Genomic DNA, 24,273 nt, shown 5'->3' with positions numbered 1-24,273 from the left:
CCTGACTCTGCAGATAACCTAACAAATGGGCAAGAGCAGCTTGTGTTCTTACTGACAGTACACGTGCTAGTAAATACCAACCTCCAGGGTATTCTCAGTAAACACACAGCCATCCCTAGCTTCTAAGATATACACACACACACACAAGCACTTGCTTTACCCGACACTGAACTCACACCTCACAAACAAATTATTTAACTACTCTTTTCCCCAAGGAAGACAGTGATCATTTCAAATGCAGCTCCCTGCTCGTCTCTCACATGCACGCAACGGCCTGATAGGTTAAATGCTGCCATTTAATTACAGTAATGGAACCTGCTATTTTTTGGTTGCCTTGAATCCTCTCTCGCTCACTTTTTTAAATATGTACAGAGTCATCTTTTAAACATGTATTCTATATTTCTGAGCTTAACAGCTGCATTCTCCTGGTTACTTGAAAAGCAGGAGCAATGATATTCTGATATTCTTCTCTGTACCTCTGAGCAACTAGCCTTTTAAATGCTACATAAAAAGGAAGACAGGTTGGGGGAGATGCTGTAAAAAGGGATACATGCTAACATTGCAGAGGCCAATCTGCCCCCTCATTCACTTAGATGGCTTGCGTTGATTTTATTGAATAAAACTAGCTTAACCTCCCCCACCCCCTCAAAGCAGCTGGGGCCTGGAGAGGATAAACACAACAACGCTTTGAGTGATTCTACTGAAAAAGCTATATACATCAGTATATCACACTGACAGTATGGCACAGTATGGTTATAGTTATACATATATATATATGTATGACTGGGTGTTAGAATTATTTCAGATCCAGCTGTTCTTAATACAACTGACTCAGTTTCTCCTTCTAAACTAGGGATGATATTTCCTCTGTTTCCCACTGAAATTTGGAGTTTGCAAACTGTTTGCAAACTGGAGAATGTAAAGGTCTAGCAAAGATGAGAAAATGTATTCAGAAGTTCACTAAATTAATCTTATAATCTTGCCATTCCACAAAACGTGTCACAAGCTCAGTCAGTTAATATTTGTAGAGTGCTTTGAATATGCAAAGTGGTATAGAGATATGGGATATATATCTGTTACATTCCTGAGCATGCTGCAAAACACTTTTTTTCTCCAGTGAATGCAGGAAGGGGGCTGTAGGTGGCCAAAGACTAGAGGGTTTTGCGGTTGAAGGAGGACGCGTAACACAGTATTACATGAGTAGCACAATAACTATTTGTGGATTTTACATCTTGTATTGTGTGCCAATTAGAAAAAATCCAGAAGCAAAGAATAAGTACTTCCAAGTCAAAATAAATTCTTACCTATGCTAAGGCCATAACAATCCTAGAAAAATACCCATACTACACCTGTCCTCAGCTTTATTTGTCCTCTAAATGTGAAAACCTTATTTATTTGTTCCATGGCAGTTGGCTCACAATCAGCCAGCCAGCCATGCAGGGATATTGCCCATCTTCATTCTCTGGTACAGAAATCCACTGGTGTCTCTTAAGGATGGAATCTTAAAAGGTGAGGCAAGGCAGAGACAAAGACAAATTTAATTTTATCACCGTAAAAAGGGACATTTCCACATGGGCAGCAAGGACATGAATATCATGTGTATGCGGGGGCAGGGGGGGATTATAAACGCATTTTTGGCGAAATTCAATAAAGCTGATTCCACTGCATAAGGTCAGCAATTTACTTTTAAAAAATGATATGATTGCAACTTTTAATATAACCCATGTATTTGCTGCAAGATGCTCTAGAAGATTGTGTAATGTAACCACCCGACCTCTCCACAGGAGCAGAGATCACCCCATTTACCCTTTATTGTCTTGCTAAAAGCAATGCACATTTGCACAGTATGACAAAGTCAACAGCTTTTACTTCAGAGAGCCTCAGATTTCATTGAGAATGAATTCTCTGCTCTCCTCCTAGGGGAGTGGAGTCTCGCCTAGACTAGGTTCCATCAGAAAAAAAAGGAAAGAATAAACCAAAGACTAAATTCCCCTTTTAGCTAAGGAAAGAGTGGTTGCGCTCCAGATTACAAAGAAGAGGGAACAGTGTGTAGCAGAAAAGCAAATAGTAGGATTTCATGTTCACAGGCACCCAAGACGTAGTTTTAAACAGGGTAGAAATGTTGTCTAAGAGAACCTAGAGAATTATCTCATACAGGAACTTATTTTAACTTTCCTAACAGGAAAGTATCATTAGGTCTGAGATGGATTTCAGCAGAGGAGCAACGCAGATTATTCCAATTACACTCCTTGCTTTAGCCCCAAGAGAGAAGGCTGTCGCTTTGGACCTAGAATACCAGGTTCATTCACAGAGCAGATCAGGACCTGAATTCCTTTACTTGCTCCAGGAAGGCTGCGGGGAAACCCTGGGCCGGACAACCATGAAGAGTAAATTCATTCCATCACAAAAATATATTTATACAAACGTACACAGATTTCTTCAGCTGTCTCAAGGTGAAGCTTGCTTCAAAGGTCAAAGCTGCAGGGCTGGATTAGGATTGCACGCAATCTGCCTGAGCCTTGACATTCTGACATTCTAACGTTTACGGCTCTCCCCTCCCATAATACAGCTGATGGAAGTAAATTCTCAACCTCTGCAAGCACGGCTCTTACTGCAGCAAGCAACTTCAAAAAATCACACGTTGCAGCACCAAGAACTTCAAAACAAGCATATCAAAGCAGTTTATAAACAGAGCTAACATAAATCTTACTAAGTCACTAATGCAAAGTGCTAATTAACCCCATTTTACAGATGGGCAAGCTGAGAACAAGTAACTTGCCCAAAGCCAAGCACGCAGTCAGATCTCCAATGCCTGCTCTTAAACTGTAACTACAGAAGTGACCTTCTTTTGGCACTTTGCATTTACTTTCACCTGAAAACATGACAAATAAATAGTTAAATTTACAAGTCAGACTTTGGGTCTGAGTCTTTTCTGCCCATCATTAAGGCTAACAATTTCAGGACTCAAAATACAACTGGCTATTTTAGCACTGTCTTCTAGAATAGACTTCAACTCACTCTGCTGTAATCATATTGGTTTTTCAATGCTACCAGAAATGGAAATATTATTTTGACAGTAAACAAGGCAGATATGACTCAAAACACACTCAGTGAGCAATAGGAGTTAATTCTGCAAAGCCATTTTTAACGGCTCTTTTACATTACATAGTTACTGTCAGATAGCCAAGTGGAGAGACATCATTAAACCCATGACATTCCAATTATTTGTTAAAATTAAGCTTACAACCAGTATTTTGTAGCATACACCATTTCCTGGGCACCAAACCAGTCTGTTCTAATTTATCAATAATTTTCAAGCTACAAAAACATGGCAAAGGTGATTCTGGACTCTTCACTGAAATCACGAGGAATTTCTGTGGCCCAGTAGAAACAGGAGATGTAGCAGACTGTTTATCCAATATACTCTGAATGAATCACCTCTCTTCTTCTGTGGAGTATAGATCTAAATAGTTCAAGATCACTGTAGGTTCAGCATGAAGTGAGAGAGGAAGGATACTACCACTAATGCAACTCGTATCCTCTGTTACAGAACACATACAGGCATTTAGAGGATGTAAAATTTGAAAGCCGCTCCCTCAATGGCTTCTTCACAACATCATTAAATATCAAAGGGGTGCCTCTTGCGATGCACCTTCTCAACACTTCACACAGAAACCAAAGACAAAGTCACCAAGATTTTCATGTTTTTAATATTAAATAGCAGAGTTTGTATCAAAGTCCTTTAAAATAATCTTGCTTAAAGGAATACACTGCGAAGATTAGCAGGTCCTAAGATGTCCATGACTTTTTTCCTCCTTCTCCCTTTAAACAGACCCAAGTAGGACTTTCTGCCTCATGTTCAGCAACATGCAGAGTTCAGAGCCAGCAGTCTAGAGTATTCAAGCCAAATATGCAAGTACAAAACAGTGCAAGATGACAAGTTTGTTGGAGCTATCCAGTAACAACGATGATGTATTTTCCTGCTAGTGGAAAGCACTTCGGTGAAATTCTTTAGTTCCAAGTAGAGCTTATCAACAAACTTCTAGAAGTTAATACAGAGAGTGCTTCTTCAAAACCCCCAAAACATTCTGGAGAAAAGTGATTATTTCACAACAACTCAAAAACCATTTTTCAAAACATTTTCACTTTAGTATTATGGTACATATTATATTTTTCTATCAATCTCTTTTATTATCAGTTACAATATTAAAGATTCCAGTCTAACCAATACAGAGTGATCTGACAGGTCCATAATATCTCACATTTTAAAAAAACTCTGAGAATTTAAATGTTAATCCCTATTTAGTACGAAAACAAATTTCCAAATCTCAGAATTTCCACTGGGATGGAATGTATTGTTCAACCTAGTTACTAGACACCATTGAGCTATAAAAAACAACTGTCATAAAACAATGAAATGTACCTTGAGTTCTATGTTCTTGTAAAATAAGAAACTCATTTGTAAGTAACTATAGTTTCTATCAAACACACACACTTCTCTTAATCATCTGGCTATTATTAAAAGGTAGCCAACAGAAAGGATTGCCTTCCTTTGCATACTGCATCATGTGGCTAGTTATGCCTAAACTAATGTCAGGTGTTTTTCTGCCCTCTCTTGAATCACTAGTGACTGGGACAAGAGTCAAAAATAAGATATGCACTGATTTCTCCACGTGGACAGGAACTAAATAGATTACTTTTTCCAAGCTTCCCTCCAAATCTTGAGGAATGATAGTGAAGGCTTTCTATCAACTATAAAGATTTTCTTCCAAAACCCTGACAACTCCAAAGAATAGCTGTATCTGATTCCCCAGGATGTCCTAAGGTTGATGAGTTTATCACATTCTGTTTGGACTACTGCTGCAGGTCTCTTCTTGCCAAAGAAGACAAGAAAATCTGTAAAGTTCATGACAAGCTCAGATAACAATCAGTAGTAAAACTGATGGGGGAAAACAGTCAGCATGATGAATAGGCTGGTACTGAACAACAAGTGACAGATATGTAGACAGAAGACTGGTGGGACAGGGAGACATCTCCTTCACAGCAGATGGATAGAGATTCTCAATCATTTTCAGGCGAAAAAAAAAGACAACTAATACAAAATACAGAACTGAGGAATTAATTTCTGGATCATGAGCACATCTATCCTTCTGGATTATGAGACTCCAGCAGTGGGAATCTTCCCTGCGTGTTGAACATTATCAGCACTGGGCAAACACAGCAGCGTGCCAAAACCAGATGTGACTACCGATAATGCTGATTCATATAGGAACTGTTCTGAGTCTGTTAGCAATGAAAGCATTCATTCTCCCATTCTTCAGGTCCCTAATAATTTCCTTGGGAGACAACCAGATTTCCCCATTTATGCAGGGTTGTATTGACACAAAGCTTGGATGGGAGGCACCTGAAGAACAAACTGACAGCATGAACATGTATAGGACGTATTTAACCTAAGCAAAATTTTATAAGGCACATTAGCTGTCTTTCAAAGTCATAAACAGAGGCCTAAGCATCTTTAGTAATTATATATCGCATAGTGCTTTTCAAGAATCTTAGTAAATTTTTTACCCAGTAATTACAGTCTCTATCCCTAAAACTCACTTTGCAAGATCACTTAGATAAAGTATTCTTCATTTCTTAGAATCATAGAATCATAGAAAGTTTTGGGTTGGAAGGGACCCCTACAGGTCATCTAGTCCAACCCCCCCGCAGCGAGCAGGGACACCCCTAACTAGATCAGGTTGCTCAGAGCCCTGTCCAACCTGGCCTTGAATGTTTCCAGGGATGGGGCCTCCACTACCTCTCTGGGCAACCCGTTCCAGTGTTTCACAACCCTCATTGTAAAGAATTTCTTCCTTATATCTAGCCTAAACCTACTCTGTTTTAGTTTAAAACGTCCTGTCACTGCTGTCTCTACTAAAAAGATTGTCCCCATCTTTCCTATAGGCTCCCTTTAAGTACTGAAAGGCTGCAATCAGGTCTCCCCGCAGCCTTCTCTTATCCAGGCTGAACAAGCCCAACTCTCTCAGCCTGTCCTCATAGGAGAGGTGCTCCAGCCCCTCAGATCATTTTTGTAGCCCTCCTTTGGACCCGCTTCAACAGTTCCATGTCCTTCTTGTGCTGAGGGCTCCAGAGCTGAAGGCAGTACTCCAGGTGAGGTCTCACCAGAGCAGAGTAGAGGGGCAGAATCACCTCTCTCGACCTGCTGGCCACGCTTCTCCTGATGCAGCCCAGGACACGGTTGGCCCTCAGCGCACATTGCCGGCTCATGTCCAGCCTTTCGTCTATCAGTACCCCCAAGTCCCTCTCAGCAGAGCTGCTCTTGATCCTTTCATCCCCCAGCCTGTATTGATAGTGATCTTCTCCTAAAAAACATGCAGTGATGTTAAGCAGCTACTGTCCTCTACCTCAGAGGTGAATGCTTTTTAGTGGAAAGCACAGTGAGATCTAGATAACCCATACACACGATCAAACATGTTCCACGCAAATAGCTGCAAAGTTTCAGTGGTTAATGGGTACATTGTGCTCTAAAATCCTCAAATGAAAAGCATTATGAAAATGTAGAATGCACTGACTTCCGTTTAACCAGTACAATCATTTTTCTAAGTCTACACAAGCTGTTAGACTTACTTTATGCTACTGAACACCTGTTCCAAACTTCTTTAATAACCAGAAAGCACTCCCTCCCTGGTACCACCTACGATAGCGAATTTTCTCTCATTGTGGGTTAATTTGTTCTAGATGCTTCATACACTAAGTATATTCTTGGAATAAATTTTTGTTATCAGTATCTGAATTCCAGGTCTCACGTGCAGCTTTGCAAGGGCAAGTGACAAGATATGCACAGGCTTTGGCACAAAACACTTACTAGACAGCTAGAGAACAAGTTACCCGATCTGCAAGTACAAAACAGGACAAGTGCTCACTCACACAATCAGTTGTGCAGTGAAGTTGAGACTTCACTCCTTTTCTTCACCATCTCTTAAATCCATAGTCTGTCAGCACGTTTGAAGAGAAGGACAAGTCATCTAGCATTCCTTGAATAATCTACACTTACGGCCTAATCACACATTCTTGTATCAAATATGGTATTTCTAGAAAAGCATGAGGTTTGGAGGGCCATAGCGGTTTGGCCCAAAGAAGCATTTTGACAGCACAGGCTACTAACTACATTTTTTTTGTATCAGTTATCACTGGACTCTATTGGCTTGCATTGTATTTTCTTCTCAAGGAAAAGCTTTGCAAAAACTGTTCAAGCTTCACTGAGACATGTTAAAAGAATTAATTACAAAGTAAAGCTGAAGGAGAAAATTAATTTTGGAAACACAAGAGGTTACTTTTTTTTTCCTCCCTTTTCTGGAAGTGGGGGAGGAAAGGCAGTTATTTTCATCTTCGTGCTGGGGGCAGGAGTTGGGAGCTGTCCAGTCGATAACCTGACCATCAGAACAAGGTTTGTAATTAAAAGGTCAGTGACCTGGAAAGCTAGGCCCTCACTCTCAGGGCCTCTCTGTAATGACGGCGCTATTAAATTAAGACTGTTATGAAATCAATGCTAAAAAAGCTTTCATGGTAACGAGATTCCATTCAAGGACATGCAAACTGCCTCATGAAATGGACTTAAATTACAAAAAAGAAAAGTAATAAAAGAGGGTTAAATTGAAATCTTCTGAAGAATTTACTTCCTTTAAAGCCCTCCAACAGTGGGCTGTGCCCCCTTCTCTCAGGTCCTCAAGGTGATCCACTTGGGTTTCTTTGGCAAAGAAGGAAAGACAGGGGTTCAACTTCCAAGAATGCTGATTACAGAAAGAGGAAGAAAATTAAGTCAGTTTTCTACCGGAGATCCTGGGGCTGACAGCATTTGTTTCCAGGGAATCAAGTGTCTTTGAGCTCTGACTGGGAAGGGACACGTACAACTAAATAATTTATTCATCCCTTCAGAAATCACCATGGCCTGGCATCTTGGCACTGGCAAAATTTTCTGGAACCCTGACGCACTGTAAAAAGACATGCAAGACCTACAGGAAAACCTTGTGTAGTAACTCACTTCCTACCAGGCAAAACAATGAACAGATTAGTAGATACAACATGTAAAAGGGCAACACTTCCAACAACCTCCACTTCACCTCACCAAGCAAGAGTGTGACTGCTTTTGGAAGCACATAGCCCATTACATCACCTATATATACACAAAAGACCAATCCAGGTAGCATATCTTCTGAACACTGTCCAGCCTTCTGGGTGGACATTTTCCCAATATAACTGAACAATTATACATTTACTTGCCCTAACGCACTTCTGTTGTCCCATCACTATAATTTCTTAGCTCCTCATATGCTTTTCTCTGTTCCCACAGCCCCAGCCTGGGAAGGCATTACTGTATTCATTTTACAGATGAAGAGAACAAGCAACTAAGAAAAAAGTTCTTCATCCAGGAATACACAATAAATCTGTAACCTAGCAGTTTTTCCCTGCCCCAAAAGACTAGCACCCTGAAAAATAGAGCTCCACATCCACAGTGCACTTCCACCCCCTTTCTCCATCTCGCCAGAAGTTACAGATTCAGAGTACACAAAATTAACAAGCCACATGAGTTACTGGATGGGTAACTGAGCAGTACAGGACATCTGAGGCACAACAGTTAGATGACAGACACATTTCCACAAGGGTTTAAACCCCACATGCTGTCTAATTACTCCCAAGGCGCCGCTGATTCTGTGGCATGTCATCAGCAGAATCAGCGAGTTGGACAAAAAACAAACAGCATCTTTTTTTCCTTTCTTTTCTTTCAGATACTCTGAGGGGAAACAGCTGTTTTTCCCTTCATCTGAAGAAGTTCATGATAAAAAGGAGGAAATGTCATAAATTACAGAAAATGCCAGTGTAAGCTTCAAAGAAAATGATAAATGATTCTAATAACTTCATGTTTCTCATTAATGCCTCTGTATCTGGGAGTTTAAAAGTGCTTAAGACAACAGAGAAATCTCATCCAAGTTTTGAAAGACCTTTTACAAATGCAGGACACTCTCAGTCTCCCAAATGTCATCAGCATTACCATCCCATGTCTGGAGAGAGCAGTTCAGCAAACCCCTGACCTGCATGTAACCAGGAAAGCCTACTTTCAGCCTCTGCAACTACTGTTTCACGAGAAACCAAACCCAGTCCAGCTGATGATTCTGAAGAAACTTCCATTTCTCACTGCACTGAAATGTGTTAAACAAACCCAGTTCATATATTAAATACTAAATAATATTAAAAGGAAATAAAATTTGATTGGTCTTTTTTAGGAAGGAGACGCTTATAAAAAAATTATAATTCAAGGCAGAACCACTTCTGCAAGTCTCAGAAGTGAAATTTCTTAGGCAAAGTCAGGATTGCAGGACCTGGAAGCTCTCCCACAGCTAATGCCCCAGCACCATCCCTGTAGCCTACATAGGCTGTAGCTGGGGTAGTGGAAGGCTCCTGCAGGGGCAGGGCACCTGGTCTTTTCCCTTCACATTGATCCAGCACCATCCTCTCCACTGCAGGAGTTTTTACCCAGACTTAGCAGGGAGTCACAGACCTCTCCTGTAGGATTCCACAAAAGTAACTACAAAAGACAAGTTCATGCGTGGTGTACAACTATCTATAGATATGAAAATTCCCCTCCACTGAAATTCTTCTGGGGTCTATAAAAAGATCTTCAACTGCAATTTCTGCTTGAAAAAAAATGGATCAGAGTAACTGTGAAAAATATAAGGGTATCTCTGCATTACTTCCTACAAAGATAATTTTAAAAGAGACTCTTGTAACTGTTTCTCAACAGAAAATGCTTTTTCGGCTGGCAGTGACGACTTCTCTACCAGACAGCCTAACTATCTGTAAACTGGGAATAAACATTATTATTGGGATGACAACGACTGTATATCAGAGAATAGGGGGAATAGCCTACCAAACTGTGTAATCCCTCATTTACTCAGAACTAAAGTAGCCACGACATCTACGTTTCAAGAACAGTTGCCTCCACCTGCTAGAGCACACAGGTACTATGACAGCACGTACGTTCCACTCTTGACCACTCAACAGAGATCATGTTGTAAACTCAGTGGTCAGATTCCATATGGACATATTTCCAGTGACTGCTGGGTACAGGGTCTGCTGGACCCTGCTCCTTCCTATCTCCTACTGTTTTCAAACAAACAATTAGCACAAAGGCAAGGAGGGGTAATTAACAAACAGGAACAAACAAACAGCTCTACCAAACCATTTCTGCTCTTTAGTGATTATTAGCCAAGTAATTCATAAGAAGTATTAGTCGGGCCACAGTTTCTCTGTGCCTCCATCTCCCCACCCTTCCTCTTCTCCCAGTCAGGGATTTATTAAAATTAAACAGATTAGATGGAGCTCCTGATACTAAAAACTGTTCAGCAAAGCCTGCGGTGGGGAAGTGCAGAGCAAACACCAGAGACATTTGTCTCTAAATTGCTCTAAATACCTTCTGTAAATGAAATTCTAACCCAGCTGTGTTGAGAGAGAAAATGAGGAATAACTGGTCATTGTCAGCATAGAAGAAGATCAGGCAGTTATAATATTGCACGATATACTGGGGGCTAAGGATCTCTCGGCAACAATAGATTTTGTATCAGGTTACCCCGGGTAATCAGCACAGCTTTTAGGCTCAGCTTTCCCTTGCTTCATTGCTTCGATGATAGAGTTGAAATCCCCAAGCTTTTATGATTAATTACTCCCCATAGGTCCACATATTTCAAGGAAAAACTCATGGAGCACAGCAGCCAACAGGCTTCAAATTTTAATGCCACCCTGATGGCAGGGCAGGGGAAGCAACATACCTATGTGATTGGAATGCTCTCCAACTGGCACTGGGACAAGCAGTGAAAGGATCACACTCAAAATGATGTACACATGAACTACTTGTCATGACACCATTGCTAAAACACAAAACTGCCATTCCCTTCTAGGTCCTTTGCTATGAGCAAAGTGGTGCACATACTTGAACTCTCCATCTCATGACATCAGGTCTCAGGCGTCTCAATAAACAGTTCACAACCCCAAACAGAGTAACATCTATTTCACAGGCTTCCCTGCTTCTCAAAACTCAAGATCTTTAGCTACAGAATTTGATGTATCCTGAAGTATTTCTTACTTCAATTTATAAGCGGGTCACTCCTCTCTGAAGTTTGGAATTTCTGTTTTCAGTATCATTCCAACTGCTTCAAGTGCTCCATAGTGCATGTAATTAACTCCAAGATAAGATTGTCCTTATTATTTACATCTTGCGGTAAGGATCTAAGCAATATGGTCCCAGGATGGTAGCATAATATGGACTGAACTTCACCTGAAATGCACTATAAGTTGCAGACTAAAAACTTTAGAAAGAAAAAAAAAGAACAAAACATATTTCTGCTATGAGTCAGAAAGGAAAATAAATTCTCAGTAGGCAATGGTCAAAGTATGTTCCATCTGTCTAAGACGATATAGGATTTGTCAGGATCTGTTCTATCCCTGCTATAGAAAAGGACTAAACTCCGTCAGTAGTTTACCATTTCAGCCTGAAAGCCAGGCTGACCCCAAGCTTGACCTTAACCTGACCTTTTTTACTTTCACCAAGTCCTTTGCCCTTCATTCCTCTCGCTGGCTTTCTTCAGAAACATTCGACCTTTTCACCTAGAAGCTGGTCACTCTAAAGCCAATGTCACTGAAGTTAGAACTGACCAACTAGTCCACAACGCTAAACTGTCCTCACTTCAGAAAAGATCTGATAATAGTTAACCCAAAAACTTACAATATGTCTTCTGTATTCTACAATTCCACATCTGGTGCCAATATTGCTCTAGCCAGTTTAGAAGAAGAGAGACTGGTATTTTTTATAAACTTCACATCTTTTTTTGAAACAGACTACTTCCTTTGTCCTTAACATCCGATTTTCCATAGCAATACATTTTGGCTTTACGCTAACTCAAGCTCCCTCATTTTCATTGAGACCATGAACTTAAGAGTCCATACCTTTCTTCTTCAGAAATGCTCTTCTGGCTGCAAGAGGACTTTGGCGGACTCGTGGATTCTGTAAAAACTTCACTGCTGTCGCAATCTGATGAGGGTAGGAGGATTGGAGAAATAGAAGAGAGAAAAGATCCAAGTTAGGAACGGACAAATTCCTATTTTACATTATGCATTCTGTACTGCAAAGTAAGGCATCGCACCCAACACGTCAGGACGGTCTGGAGCTGACAGTAATCCAACTTCCAGAAATGGTTCAACAAGCATCAGAGTTTGTGGCCCAACTCTAATCAGACAGCACAATTATGGTATTTCACACCTAGAAGTATCTTGTTGAATTACTCTTGGAGCAGCTCAATCTGTACAAAAACTCCATTAAGATTCTTAGGGGTTTCTGTCATTTCTACTGTGATCTTCTCACTTAAGTTGGCTCCTACAGTTGAGGGCAACCTTGAGAGTGTGTATGTGATCTGTAACAGTAGGCTCGCCAGTGAGACTGCTTCCTTTCTACTCGACTCAAAGCTCCCTGCAAATTCTAAGAGATTAAGGCCTCTTCTGCCATCCTTCTAATTTATGGAAAGCAATAAATAAACCTCAGCTTGTCATGACTGGAAAAGAAGCAACTTCACATGGTTTGGCTCACATAACAAAAATATCAAAAAAAGTCACTTTTCATGACATAAACGGGTAGGTGAGTGGCTAAATGTATGTGCCACACCAGCACAAATCGCAGCTTACTTTAGACAAAAGACTGACTTCTACATCCTTCTTTGAGGTGACAGAGCACTTGCAACAAACCACTTATTCAAACAAAGGGTGAAGTATGGGATAATACTCAATGGCATCGACAACGGCACTTGTTTTTTACATTTCCATTTACTGCCAGTGAAAGGCATTTGATTTTTTTCTTCATACGGTAGGTCAACTTTCCACATACTCTCCTACACTATTACACACAGCACTACACTTTGTTGCACTAGTGAAAAACAGCTGATTCACTTTACTTTTCTACAAAGACATCTGTTCTGATAGTAGCGTCAGGGGGAATAATTCGCCTGAGGTTAACAGCACTTAGGAGATGGACACATCCACACAAACTAGTGGAAGAGATGACTTCCTTCCTCTAGAACTAAAAATCACCATGCGTATGCATGGAAGAGGTTTTTCCCCCAAACAGTGGCATAAACCTTCTCCTAAAATGGTGGTATATGCTAGACCTATGTTAAGTAGGTCTCGAAGAGTTTGTCCTAACATACAATTTCTGGAATTCAGTCCCAAAATGGTTTTCAGAACTTTTCACAGCAAAAAAAGAAGGAAAAAAATAGCATCACTGCTGAAATCACTAAGTTTCACTTTGTGTTTGAATCAAACCCTTCGAATATGCATTTCTGGTCAGAGAGCAAAGTTCTGATGGGTTTAATGGCACTTTCAATGTACTCCTCAGTGCATTCCATCAATGTTTTTTTTCTTTTAAATTGCATCTCTTATTTCTTTAAATACATTAATCAGGCTAGTGTAGGCAAAACGGATCCATTGGACAATGCAATAAACATGAATTATCATCTATCCAACATGCATAATGGCTTAAAAATACATAATAGCAGGTGTAGTTTAAATGATTAGTTATTACACCTGTGGTGGGTCTGATTCAATTGGGGAAAATCATCTTTAATAGGTTAAAAGGTTTAGATCACCAGGCTTCCCTTAAAGTGGCTGTAGAGAGGGTATGATGGAGTACGCTGTCATTACTAATTCATTTAAGAAAAACATGGGGGATACAGCAAAGAACAGCATAAACGAGCGAATCCAATTTAAACATCAGGTAAAGCAGAAAACACCTTTTAAAAAAGCATGATAAATGAATTTGGAAGAGAGATGGAATTGACATATTTATTTTAACGGGAATTTGACAAAGTCCCAGCACACTTCAAAGTTGGAGGGTAAAACGAATGGGGTATTTTTAATTATTTTCCTTTTCTTATTTTCCTTCATTTTTTTCCTTAAGTTTACATTCAGTAATTTTGAACCGTAAAAAGCTACAGCAAAATACCCCACATAAAGTACACTTTGGTTTCATTTATGTGCACTTGATCTGTCTCCAGCTGAAACGCAGGTGACAGGCAAATCACAGATTTAAACTGTGCTGATGTTGCTATGCCAGATGCAGAAATATAAAGCACCCAAACTAATAACCTTAAGGTAATATGCTGAATAAGAAAGATGCCCAAATGAGCAGACCAACAGACATGTGAACATATCAAAACCACTTTCCCTCTAACCATAATTACTTGTTTGTTTCTTCAGAAACTCCTCAAGACTCCCTCCCACATTTAGTGGGCTAGAGACACAAACGGCCTGCAGACCTGAAATTCTGCAAGCTCTCATATTTAATTATCAGTTTTTAAGCACTAAAAACCTGTAAGAAATAACCAGTATTTTTCATTCTGCTATTTCAATCACAACCATGTAAACATTTTATTGATTCTAACCCTTTATTAAAACTTATTTTTGCCTTGTAAAAATGTAAACACTTCAGCAGTAAATTTCACTCCAAAATAAACTTCTATTTTATCTCTCCTCTGCATCACTTCCTCCATTATTCACAACGTTTTTACTCTTAAAACAAAATAAAATTAGAAACAACAACAAACTTCTTGAAAAACAATCCTGGACGTGTATTCCTCCTCCCAATAATCCCATGTTTCTCGTATCTGTGTTTGCATTTACCTCTGAACATTCCTCCTATAGGCTGAGCTGAAACTTCCTCATTTTTATAATTCATCTTACACACATGAGCAACTTATGAAGCAATTTTGGCCATGTCAAAATGCCAATATTTTCAACAAACATACACAAGAACTTTCCTGCCTTCTACGGATCATTTTCTTTGCACAAACAAGGGCAACTGCAGTCCATAATTTAAACAACAAAAAAAGGAGGAGGAATACGAGAAGACTTTGCAGTCCTCTGTATAGCCAAAAAAAAATCATGCAGCAAATAGCACTCTGACTCAGCTGGTAACATTGTTCCATACTATTTCTGTATCATTTGTAACACTTCTCCCATTTTTTATAGTATTAAGACACTGCCAAATAATGTGCACTGTATCACTGCTCTGATTCTTAGATTGCCAGCACACACTGGCCAGCAAACTAATTTTATCTAGTGGATCAGGTACGTATTTCTCTTCATGAAAGACGCTGTATTTGGCTTTTAAAAGCAAGTCAATTCCATAAACTTGCTATCCTACCGCCACTTCTCCTGCAGTGATATGACACACAAAGACGTATTTCTGACTGGCTGGTGGTGGGTGGAATCCTGCAGCAAGTCTTGTCCTACAGTTTGATTTTCTAATTAGAAGATGAATGTAACTATTCACGGATTATATTTGTGTCTGGCCAAATTACATAAATTCAGTCCAAATATTCTGCTTCAATGTCAAAGATATAAAATGGAGACAGGAACTTTATTGCAGGTGTTGTGGGAGTGCAGCAGGCTGGCAAAATTCTGGGCCAAAGCACAGCACATGGACGTTATAGCCAAGGTCCTTCATTCCTAATCTCCCTCCCTTTTGTGTTAATGGGGAATGTAAAGCCAGCCTTATTTCTCACTATGCTCAAAGATGCCGGGTTTCCAATGAAGCAATCTAAGCTACTTTATCAGTTACTAGCATTAGAAAAATAAACCATGAAATTTAAAATACTGCTGCAAATGCCCACTTTCTACCACCTCAAAAAAAAAAAAACACCAACCCCCCCAATGAATTAACAAAAATGTAAAAGAAAATCACCTTCATCAATAAAAGTTCCACAGGATTTGGTAACAGAGTCCCACGTGGAAAAGAGAATCAAAAGCCCCCAGCAGCACAGCCCGTGAGAGCTCTAATAGATTTCCGCATACTGGGAACCCTCTGTAGGTTATTACTAAACAGCATTTGTTGATGGACTGAGACTTTGAGATGACCTGTGATGTAAAGGTTGGGTCTGAATTATACGTTGCAAGGGATGGTATTTTGTCTTTCTGAGTGGATCTGTATCTGTTTAAATGCAACACTTCTTTTCATTAAGCAGAGGCGGCACAGGCCATGAACTATGCACAGACAGTTTACATTACATGTGCGGAAGCAATCAACACTGGCAATATACATGACGTATGTAAAAGAAGTTGGAATTAATTTTTTTCCAGTGTATTAAAAAATAATAATATGGCAGTATCAACAAACACTCAACGTATTTCAGCCAGAGCAGAAGGCCACAGCTATAGGGCAAACGGAACTGATCAATACATTAGCCTACAGCAACACCCCCTCAGCGTACGGCTGTATGTTTGCAAGGCTCAGAAGATTAAATTGCCTGTGAAAGGTTTCTGCACTCCTACTCTAAAGGAGATACCCAGAATCCTGTTAACAAGCAGCAGGCTAAAGCCAACTTACGCTTTAACAAGGGCTGACTTAAAAGCCTGGCACTGCAATGAACAAGAAAACCCCTTCAAACAGAAACGCTGCATTTTGGTAAGAAATCAGTGCTCTGCCAGGACCAGCTTGACAACTATGGTTATCGGTGGCACACGGAAATAGTTGCAAAGCAGCTGTTAATCAGGGAAACACATCATAGAACGCTGATGCTAGCACTCATGAAAAAATGCAAGGGGCTAATTATGAAGCCATATATCTCACTAAAGAGGCACTGTTCCTTGAGATTCCAGGCAGGGCTCTTTCCGAGTCACGGTCCTGGGACACTACATACACAATGTTCTCCAGCACAAGCTTCATTCTCCCAGGACAAACCTTCTCCCAATTTAGTGTTCTGGGCCCCAGAATTCCTGTCAAATTCGTATTTTACAGAAACTGCTTTTTATTTCTAAAGAAAACATCTGCAGGTGGCTCAGAAGAGAGGAAACACTTTAAAGTTCCTATGATTTCATTGAAATTTTTATGAAACCATACAGAACCCCAGGAATTATTTCTGTTGTGAGAGAACCTAGAGACCTACAAAGTTTGGCAGATCTCAAAGTCGTATCAAGGAAAGTTTAAACATGCAATAACAACAATTAAAAAACCCTCATGTAAAACAGAGCAAAGAAAAACAATTTAAAGCTAGATTCTCAGGAGTCAGAACCAGAAAAGAACAAAGGCAAGGAAGAAACGAGCTTCAAACCGTGCCTAAGAACACCGAACGAGGAGACTACAGGACAGTAACCCCGGAACGGCGACACAAGCTACGCGGGGAAAACCCCAGGTGCCGCGAAACTCGGCCAACTGCGCGCTCTGCGGCCGCAGCGCGACTCGGAGCCATCGCCGCAGCGGCGGCCGGGGGAAAGCGGAGGAAGCCGAGCCCGGCCGGCCCTCCCGCCGCCGCTTACCCCGCACGCCGCCGGCCGGTTGCGGGGCCGCCCGGCGCGGAGCAGCGCGGAGGCAGCGCTCCCCCTAGCCGCGGCCGGCCCCGCTCCGCGCGGGCTGCACCAGCCAGCGCAGCCCAAATTAAGTGTTTTCACTCAGTGGAAATGAAATGTTTTGCAAGATGAAACAGAAAGAAAATTGAGGTTTTAGGTAATTACTAGTTGGCATTTACATATCACAGGCTGGTTCAACACCTATTCATTTTCCTCTTTTATTTTCAATTTTTTAAAATTGCTCATTAAAGTGAACACATGACAGGGACGGGGGGAAAAATTACTCTTCCTCTTTTTCCTGAGGACTACAAAATCCAGATCTACTTTAAATACATTTATCTATAATTATCACATACAAAAAAGCCTTACTTAATTTACATTAACAGGGTGACCAAAAAAAAAAAAAAAATTTATAAAAGCCAGAAAAAAATCCAAGCTGAGCTGTCTTCATGTCATCTTGTTGTGCCTGCTTAGTTCCAGGGACAGCCTCCTCGGAGCCAGGACCCCTGCCACTCCCTGCGCGTGCTGGAATGGGCAGAAACGAAGCAACTGAAAATTCTTCGGTGCAGGCTGCTCTCCTACTCCCATCAGTTTCTCCCACCAGTTCCACTACAGAGGCGTGCTTTCAGATGCCTTCTTTCCCTTCGACATGCTTTCCCCTGATTTCTTCTACTATTCTCACTACAAAGCGACTCCATACAGTCCCTGTTAACTTCTTTGTTCCAGGAGCCACTTCACACTTCCTCCAGCTGTTGCTCAAGGCGTGACCCTTCCACCTTCTGCATTCACGCAGCACCAGCCCTTCCTCACACAACCCTACCATTTCCAGGGATCCAGATCTGCAGCTCGAATCAGACTTACAGGCTCTCTTAGATTGGTGCCCTCTCCATTCCGATTACCACTCTTCAGTTAAACAAATATTTCCTATGAAAAGCCCTTAATTTTCCTGTACCCTTCAGCTTTTTTTTTAATTTTAACCTTGTGAAAGTCTTATTTAACCCCACAATGCATTCTAGAATGCAATTTGTATGAAAAATGCTATATAAAATAAAGTTTTATTGTATCATATGTTAAGGACATAAAATATCCCTGATAGAAGTGTACAGGAGCTGACATGATAGACTAATATATTTTAAGGTCTATTGTGTAAATATGTATTTAGGGAATTCTAAAGCATGGTATTATTGACCCAAGTCTCTCTTAAAACACATTGATATATGGAGTAAAAGCCCTTATGAAAAGTAGCAACTTCGTTTGTGTAGTAGTCACCTTTCAAAGTGAAATATCTCTGCCATCTTCAGTTTTTTCTGATTCGATTTAAAACACAGTAGACATCTTGACAAAATTCCTCTCTTTTTAAGGGGAATAACATTCAAGTAATACTTACATGCATAAAACTAAAGACAACAAGAAACTTTTACACATGCTTTAGGAGAAACATACGATAACTACTTTCGTACACAGAGAAAACGTGCTACCTATGTATTTTTTTTTATTTCAGAAAGAAATACACCTCCAAATGAGACTTCACAACATCAGGTTTAACACAATACAAACTGTTATGGGGAAGTGATAGTTGCTGGACAAACATAAGAAACATGCGCAGAAGAGCAAACTAAATGCATTAAACTGATAATGCAGCCATAACAAATTATAACCAATGAGTAGCATGAACCTTTTTTCTAGAGTTCAAACATTTTAACTTATTGAAAAGATATAATCTCGCCTTCAGAGGAAAAAGAAACTTTTAAAATCCCCTTTTTGTACTTCTGCCTAAGCTTAAATTGCAAGCTTCCTATAATCACTAGTACCACCAAAGAAGGTATTGCAGTGAGATGAACGGGCGGGGAGGGGGGGGGAGTGTGGTGGGAAATAATGCTTGCAATCCAACTGGCAGCAAATTATTTGAAGTTCTGTTTACATAAAAACAGCAATAACCTCATTGCTGAATGTACTGGATCACTGTGGATAACGTATGGACTAGAAGGTCAGTGTCTCATGCATGGAGGTAAGGGATCTAGCTTCCAAGTGTGGGTGAAGCCTGTGTGCCGCCATAATGCTAACTAACTGATTCAACAGGACCTAAGGAAGGTGCCCAAGAGAAGGTGAAAGGTCAAAACTGAGTAAAGAAAATCTGATTTTTGTAACTTTTCAGGACAGTACCCAATTCATACATCTTGCTTCTCCCTTCTTATAGAAGGAAGCTTAGGGATCACCAGGGCTCTGCTATAAAATGAATGCAAGTGTCAAGCTGTTGAGCTGAATCACTCCAACGGAATGTAATGACTCAGTGTCCAAGACGCTCACTACAGCAGAACTAAGATCATTCCATGGCTCCACAACTAAAAAAAAATGCATGATACAGCTTTCAGGGGAGTAGATGGTAGCACCTCCAACTCTTACCTTTTTCACTCCTCTCTCCATATTGCCATTACTGAAGAGTTCAAATAGAGCAGCTCTTGAAAGAAATCTCTTTTACCCTATTATCTTCACATGTGCAGAATGTAAAAAACAATGAAGCTGTGATTTATTACATTTTCACTCTTTTAACTACAGGGCAGACAAGGACTGCTGGAGGTTCATTCACGTGCTAGGGAGCTAGAAGATGACGTAAGGATAGGAAGCCCGTGCCACATCTAACAATTATGCCGAAGTACTTAAAATCGCTATGGAATGGTAGACTCCAGAAGGCTAAATCAATCACAGGCAGGCACCAGAACAGGATCCCTGTTCAGACTTACTTAGATCCTCCTACTTCCACAGTCAAGAGACTGGAAAATACTAGTAATAAAATGGTTCAGATTTAGTGCAAGAGGATCAAAAGTAGAACCCATCTGTGGAAGATGCTATGAAGATGTTTTAGACTGAAATTACTCAAATGGAGAGGAAAAATCAGCAAGCTATTATTCCTTGAATCTGCTATTTCAAGAACCCCATTTAATATTAATCCTTGGAAATGTAGATGAGAATCTGAGTGTTTTCCTTGCAGCAATAAACCCCCAAACAATTAGGGGTGAAGTCGGGGCCTATGATGGCATTATTATATGGAAGATCTGAATGACAGTATGAATAAGGAGATACTAGAGGAAACTACCTGGATCACCAGGATCTAACAAAGAAAAGGTTTTGTGTTGGAAACATTAAAGAAGCTGGAAATTGTGACAGGTGCACAATAAATCATGCAAACCACAGCAGTTGGAAAGTAATAGCAAAAGGAGAAGGACTGAAAACTCTGGAAGACCTTTATGTAAGTTTAGTATTTTACTTAGAGCTCTTTGGGACAAGAATTGTCCTTTTACTCTGTATTTGTACAGTGCCTGGTGCTGGTGTGCCACTGGCCTCCTAGACATTTATTACAATACAAGTAATAATAAAGACTGAGCCGACCATGCACTTTGTTCCTGCTGTTAATTGCCCCATTAAGGGAAAAACTAAGTAAGGGGCAAGAAATCTGATTGGCCAGAGCTGCCTAGTCTATGGGGATTGCAAGTGGAATAATTTGAGATTCGAAAACAGCTGCGTCCCTTGTCTTTTGTCCAGTCCTCAACAGAAAGATGCTCACATCACAGAATTTCTCCTTCTCCTTCATACGTAGAAAGTTGAACGAGCAGCCTCAAAAGCAACCAAGCTTCCCTGTCAACTCTTAAGATGCTTCCTCTACAACAGGAGTGAAACACAATATAAGGGCAAACATGAGGAACATTTCCACTGTAGCTGTCCATGCCATAAATATTCTGCAAATGGGTCCATGTCCTTTTCCCCTAGGGTCAACTGGGCTTTTTTCATGGATGTTACATTCACTATTTAAAGAAACAAAGCATATAGGTGCCAGGAAAATTCAAGACTCTGCTCAACCAATACGACAGTGGAGGTACCAAAAAATCACATGCACCGATCATCAACTCCTCTCTCTTGAAACACTTGAGTAAGATCCCACCATCCTAAACTGAGTTAAAATGTCCAAGAGAATTAGTTCTGCAGAGAACTATACTCAAGCCAGGGTACTCCTGCCTAGTTTCTATGCAGAAATCTGGGTCCAAACTAGAAAGGCCTACAAAATCAGAGAAGGTTCAAAATGGCACTTCTACTGTTTTTTGTTTTCCTTAAACCTTGGCACAGCCAGCACATGTCAGGGACTATTATAATTATACTTTTTATGTGTTGAAAAATTAATAAACAATTACTCCAGGAAAAAAAAAAAAGAAAGCAGCCATTTCCTTGACAAATGCTGCAGAAAGCATCACCAATCTCTTTAAAATCTGCGTCCATACCACAGCAAGGGATCACACCAACGTAAGCATGGCCATTGTTGCTACAGAGAACTGGCACGACTGAAAGCTTGAGTCTGTGACACCATAGTTTTCTCAAGACTCTGTACCTTATCCATAGGAACTACAGGGCACTTTTCTATCTTTGTAACAGAGGAAAGTAGATTCACTCCCTAATGCTGCTTTGGCCCAAGTACAGGCTGTTCAATCAATTTCTATGAAGCCACAAAGTCCAAAATTGGGGTAAGTGTTTAAAATGCGCTAGTTTCAATCCCGCTAGGCCAAAACAGGCTTCCACGCTGCCTTCTTGGCTGGAAACTAAGGGTTACCTCTACTGTGGTAGAAAATCAAGCTCAGCTTACCAGGAAATCACAAGAATGGTAAAAAATACATACTTTCCTGAACAAGTAGTTGAGATAGTAAACACCTGCGACCATGATAAATTCTTACTGAAATTTATTTGCAGCCTAAATCTTGACTAAAATCTGCCATTCAGTTAGCTCTTTCTAAAATATTGGCAAGTTCTATATTAACTTCCTTGAGAATACAGAGGGAACTCAGGTGCACTTGCACTGAAAGGCTTCCAATTTTCTTTAAAAAATTAAATAAAGTTAAATAAATCCCACATATCCCGTTTTAAGCAGACCCATGCTACTCAGTCTTCTCCCCACCTTAAATCAATGGTAACCCAATTCAAATGCCTTACAGCTCTGTCTGAAAACTAGTGGAGAGATCAACGCTTTTTATCTTAAGGATTATGGATCGCTGCTTGGCTGACTAACATACCCAGCAGCCCATTAGAATACCACAAAGGGCACACTGTTTCTCCTTCCACCCCTCAGACTTGAGAAAGCAGCATATAAAACTTCACCACTTCATGTTGTACTTCTTAGCCTGCCTGCCTTGTTTCATACTCGAAACATACCAAGATTTATTAACCTTTACAGTAAAAACAAATAAAATAACGATGAAGTAAAAACACAGTGATGTAAGGGCTGCAGCTAGCACCATTTATCTGTGGAAATCCAATTAGTGCTCAAGTGGCAGAGATACCTGGAAAAGTGCTCACAATCAAATCAAAAAATGATACAAAAACATTAACCTGATGGCTAAAAACTCCACATTTAAACATTTAAAGTAATAAAGGTGCTTTTATTGAGTATTTTCTATATTTCATTAGGTCCCAAATTGACGAGGAGCCCTAGAGATGCATTTCCTGGGCTTTTGGATCCTTAGACCAAATGCTTGACTCTGTTGTTGTTGTTGTAAAAGAGAAAGAGTGTTTCTTGCTAGAATGGCAAACTTCTTTCCACAGCAGCAACTACAACAACAATTGCATATGCAGGAAACGCTGAGAAGCCTAAGAAGATATTCTTAGATCTGACACATTCATTCTGTACTCACCATGACGCAAGCAGAAATGGTGTCTGAATTACTTTTGCATGTGAGAGTCTGGATTTACCTCCATTGTTGCGCTCTACCAGAAATTCTTCTCTCAAAGCCATCGTCTCATGTCCCTTGGCTAGGAAAATGACCATACTGACAAGACAGTTGCCAGAAAGACATGTACCCACTCTACACCTTGATGGTCTCAGAAAAGGAGATAGGAACTGAATAAATAATGAGTCAAGCCCGCAGCAGCAGGGCCCTCAGATTAGGTCTCTCACAAGACTTGCAGAAAAAGCACACACTGCATGTCCCTGCTCTATCTTTCCGAATACTGTGATTCTGCTGCTTTTTGTCAGCATCAAATTCACTTAGATTTATTAAAAGAGGAATCAGGAGAGAGTCACTGTCAATGAACAGAAGACCAAACTTCTAAGTAACAATTTTCTTCATCTCTCTAAAACCACAGAACAGGAGACAAGGATACTTCATAAGTTTGGGAACATCTAATAGAACCTTACCCACTGGTTTGCTTATAGCAAAATGTTACACTTGCTTCCAGTATCAATTTATGCATGCTGCTCTTAAGCTTTACACAGAGGAGTTAAATATACAGATTCAGAACAGAATGCATTAAATGCAAAACAAAACGCACTTCAATTTCATTCCAAGGTGAATTAATTGAGTTAAAAGAAGCAAACTTCCTTGAACTGTACAGAAAGTATATTTATATTTCAAAAAGAATTTTTGCTTTCTATTTTGTCCATCTATTTCTAAAAGTGTAAAAGTCTTTATTACCTTTCTAGGGAGAAGATTTCATGTGAGATCACTGTCAGCATTTTTACGTAGTGCTAATTCTTAATTTCCTTTTTTTGTAATATGAATCCACTGCTCAGAAATAAATTTAAGACTTAAGAACATCATATGAACACCTTGGACTGTACTGGGTACAAGAAAAACAGTTATTTCCTGAACTTTACTGTTTCACTGGGCTGCTACTCACACTCTCATGTTCTGAACTGACTGGCCCTATGTGTGGTATTCTCTTTCTGCAGAAAATGTTCATGAATTAGCTTTTAGATGCCAAAGAGTACAACCTGTCTTCAAGGAGCAATTTCTATGTCCTTCTAACTTTTGTGCTTGGTATGTAGGAAATTATAAAGAGGAATGTGATACCTAAAATTTGTAAAATGGTAAAATATTTAAAATAAAAAAAATGGGGAAAAAAACCCAC

At 40.1% G+C, this 24,273-nt stretch overlaps 1 protein-coding gene across 1 annotated transcript in view; it reads right to left on the bottom strand.

The window, feature by feature from the left end:
* Positions 1 to 24,273, bottom strand: part of PEX14 (peroxisomal biogenesis factor 14) — a 79,695-nt gene that overhangs the window by 30,807 nt on the left and 24,615 nt on the right. Inside the window, exon 3 of the mRNA XM_075437441.1 lies at positions 12,001 to 12,085. Coding sequence (XP_075293556.1) covers positions 12,001 to 12,085 — 85 coding nt within the window. The remainder of the gene's footprint in view (positions 1 to 12,000; positions 12,086 to 24,273) is intronic.

The sequence above is a fragment of the Opisthocomus hoazin genome, chromosome 16, assembly GCF_030867145.1.
Source record: "Opisthocomus hoazin isolate bOpiHoa1 chromosome 16, bOpiHoa1.hap1, whole genome shotgun sequence".
Taxonomy (NCBI): domain Eukaryota; kingdom Metazoa; phylum Chordata; class Aves; order Opisthocomiformes; family Opisthocomidae; genus Opisthocomus; species Opisthocomus hoazin.
The sequence above is the reverse complement of the archived record's forward strand: the minus strand, read 5'-3'. Positions and strand labels throughout refer to the sequence as shown.